This window comes from Argentina silus (assembly GCF_951799395.1).
Source record: "Argentina silus genome assembly, chromosome: 6".
Classification (NCBI taxonomy): Eukaryota; Metazoa; Chordata; class Actinopteri; order Argentiniformes; family Argentinidae; genus Argentina; species Argentina silus.
In genome coordinates, this window is record NC_139660.1 from 17,168,074 (window position 1) to 17,170,935 (window position 2,862).

At 44.2% G+C, this 2,862-nt stretch overlaps 1 protein-coding gene across 2 annotated transcripts in view; it reads left to right on the forward strand.

Annotated features, from left to right (window-relative positions):
- Positions 1 to 593: 593 nt before the first annotated feature.
- The window catches only part of rxrgb (retinoid X receptor, gamma b), a gene marked incomplete at its 5' end in the record, with an annotated part of 21,963 nt that continues 19,694 nt past the window's right edge, over positions 594 to 2,862 (forward strand). For both annotated transcript variants that reach the window (XM_083672401.1, XM_083672402.1), the window contains one exon: positions 594 to 699. In XM_083672401.1, the coding sequence (XP_083528527.1) occupies positions 669 to 699 (31 nt within the window). The remainder of the gene's footprint in view (positions 700 to 2,862) is intronic.

Sequence of the window (2,862 nt, forward strand, 5' to 3'; positions counted from 1 at the left end):
CAACATGCCTAAAACAACAACTCAGAGATGCAGACACACAGGCACATAGACGGACGCGCGCGCGCGCGCACACACGCACGTACGCAGACACTCGCGTACCTGCTAGTGATTGAAATGTGTGCAATTCTACAACTGATATAATGAGCAACAAGCTAACGGCCTGATATATTAACCTGTTAAAATCGAGGATGGATGACATCCTAATCGAGACAAAACAAACAAGAATGAATAGAAAGCTAGGCTGAAATAAAGAAGGCTATAGGCCCTATATCTTACACGTGTATGCTCGACTATGCAGCCGACTATGGAAGCTTATGAATACCAAAAAAATGTGGAAACATGCGCATCCATATGATTTCATAACGCACATTTAACAACGCCATGTTGGAATGTTTCGCCCTTTCTGTCGAAATAATTTGTCTCACATTTTAACACTCTGGATGTTGCAACATTGTATCGCGGCGAGGTAGGTTTCGTCATGTTCTAAGCTTGATATCGATGACTGTTGTCATTGGGAGAATCCCTGCTTTCGCCACCCCCTTACTGGGCCCCCGCGTAGACCTGCCTTGTAGAGTTCAGTCGGGCTGGGGAGTGGAATTCGCTGTGATGCTGCTGCCTGTGACGGCGCAGCTCCAACTATAGGATAACAACGCAGCAACTCTCACAATATGGACAGTAATGACCCATATTTACACTTAAGTGAGTATGTTTCCTTGCTCTGTTTATGACATATCGGACACATGTGTTGCTCCCCATTTCGTTGCATATTATTCAATTTGTTTATGCTTTGGAGAAGCGCATGCATTTGTTTCATGGCGTCTTTTTCCGAAGTGCCAGCGAGCAAGCTAGACGGAGAGTCCGCGGACCTTAGCCGGAGATTTCAATCCATGAATCCGATCGTGTTATCTGTTTAGTTAACACTCTTCTGGTTACAGTGCCTATTGACATGATCGAGGCTGCGTCCAATGCAAAAGTCAGGTGATCGCGGTTGTGCCGGTCAGACAAGGTCAGAGGTTGGCACTTTAATTGCGCTTATGTAATTTATGGCGCTCGTCGCGCGTCTCTTGCTAAACTGTTTGAGACAGAAACACAATTTATTGGTCTGGAATAGTAAACCGACCCGGAACGCGATGTACCGATCGAAAGACTGTTGATTTCTAGCCAGATCCTCAGCAAAACTTCCCCGTGTGAAAAAGCTTTCAAGGGGCGGCATCGCGCCTTGGCCAATGTAACCGATTTACTGCCCTATTCTAGTGGCTTCATTGACAGCTTACATGTTGTTATGGCTTTATCTGACAGCTCTTGAATTTGCACTTGAGCCAGACTAGAGAAACTGCACCGGGGACCATCATAACACGCTGTATTGTCATCATACAGTCTGTTATAAATGGTGTAGCGAACGTAGGAGGTACAAAGGCTGCTGGATGTGTGACTTTTGCGATCCTTTCAGTCTGGGATTTGTGCGCAGTGAAGTTAGCCCAAGGCTTTTTTAAGACCACTGAGTGAGTCACACACTATATGCTTCATTTATCATGTGATGTTTTCCCAGAATGATACATTCATTGCCAAACCGCACTATAGCATGAGGTTATCATCAACAGTCCTTTGTGTGTAAATAGCTGGGATATTAAAGCACACAGCATTGCATTCAAAGCGGACTTAAATTCCTTTGAAGTCAAAATAATCAAGCATATTCCTATTGTGTTGATGTTGCCTCTCAGATGTTCCAACCCCATTTTCGTGGTGGTGAAAACTGCCATCATTATAAATGGTTGCATCTCTCCAGGGAATGGGAGAGACATCTGGATTTGAGTGCATGTAGGCTGTGAGCGGGCAGAATGTGCATAAACAGAGCATTCCCCTCGGACTAGAAACTTCTCTGGTTCACCTGAAGTGTCATAGTGCCTCTATAACACTTAATAATGATGATATAGTGAGGAGATTACAAGAGGTCATGACATTTATGGGATGCCAATTTTGCATGTGCACTAATCAACATACTGTAAGACAGTTATGAAGTATTTCATGATTTTTGGTTAGATAATTTTGTATATAACCTGTACAGACGGAAGGTATGACAGTCCAACCAAGACCAAGAATGACCCCTTCTGCATACCGTAGATGTAAATTGCCACGCAGTTCAGATCAGAACGACCCATGAGAGATGCTTCAGCCATAGAATTAGCAGATATCATGGCCATGGATGAGCATTTTTATCTTGACAATGAATGTGCTCCCATGGGATTCATGTCATGGGATACATAGAGTCTGAGCATTAGGCAACCAGTGTGAGGTCAACATGGACGATTATACAAAAAACCTTTTGAGAACGTCTATGGATTATACCAAGTTGTACATATGAGTCTTTATTTTGCCTTCTCAGCTCTTCTCTGTGAAGTTAGGTTTCAGCATGTTTGATGCAGGTCTACAGAGCACTCTGGTCTTATAGACGAATCAGCATATTTTTTCCTTGTGCATTTCTGTGGTTTCTGTCAGTTTAAGGGTTCACCGGCATGCTGGCGTTCACTGGCAGCTTTTCAGAGAAAGGAGAGGCAACTCACAGAAAATCACAGAATAGAGAGATAGAAAGAGAGGGGGAAGGGGGGGGTCACCCCAGGACTGCTTGACAGTAGCACTGGGAACTCTCTTTACCAACTAAGGGTCAATGATTGTCCTGCTTTCTGTTTGAGGAACCAAGAGTCCCCCCCTCCCCTTTTGCCACACACACACACACACACGCACACATGCACACATGCATATTCTCACATGCACACACCCCAACATAGATTAATAGTGCATAATTCCCATCTATTGTGTACTGTGTGTGCTTAATGCACATGGCAGAATTGACCTGTTGTTGAT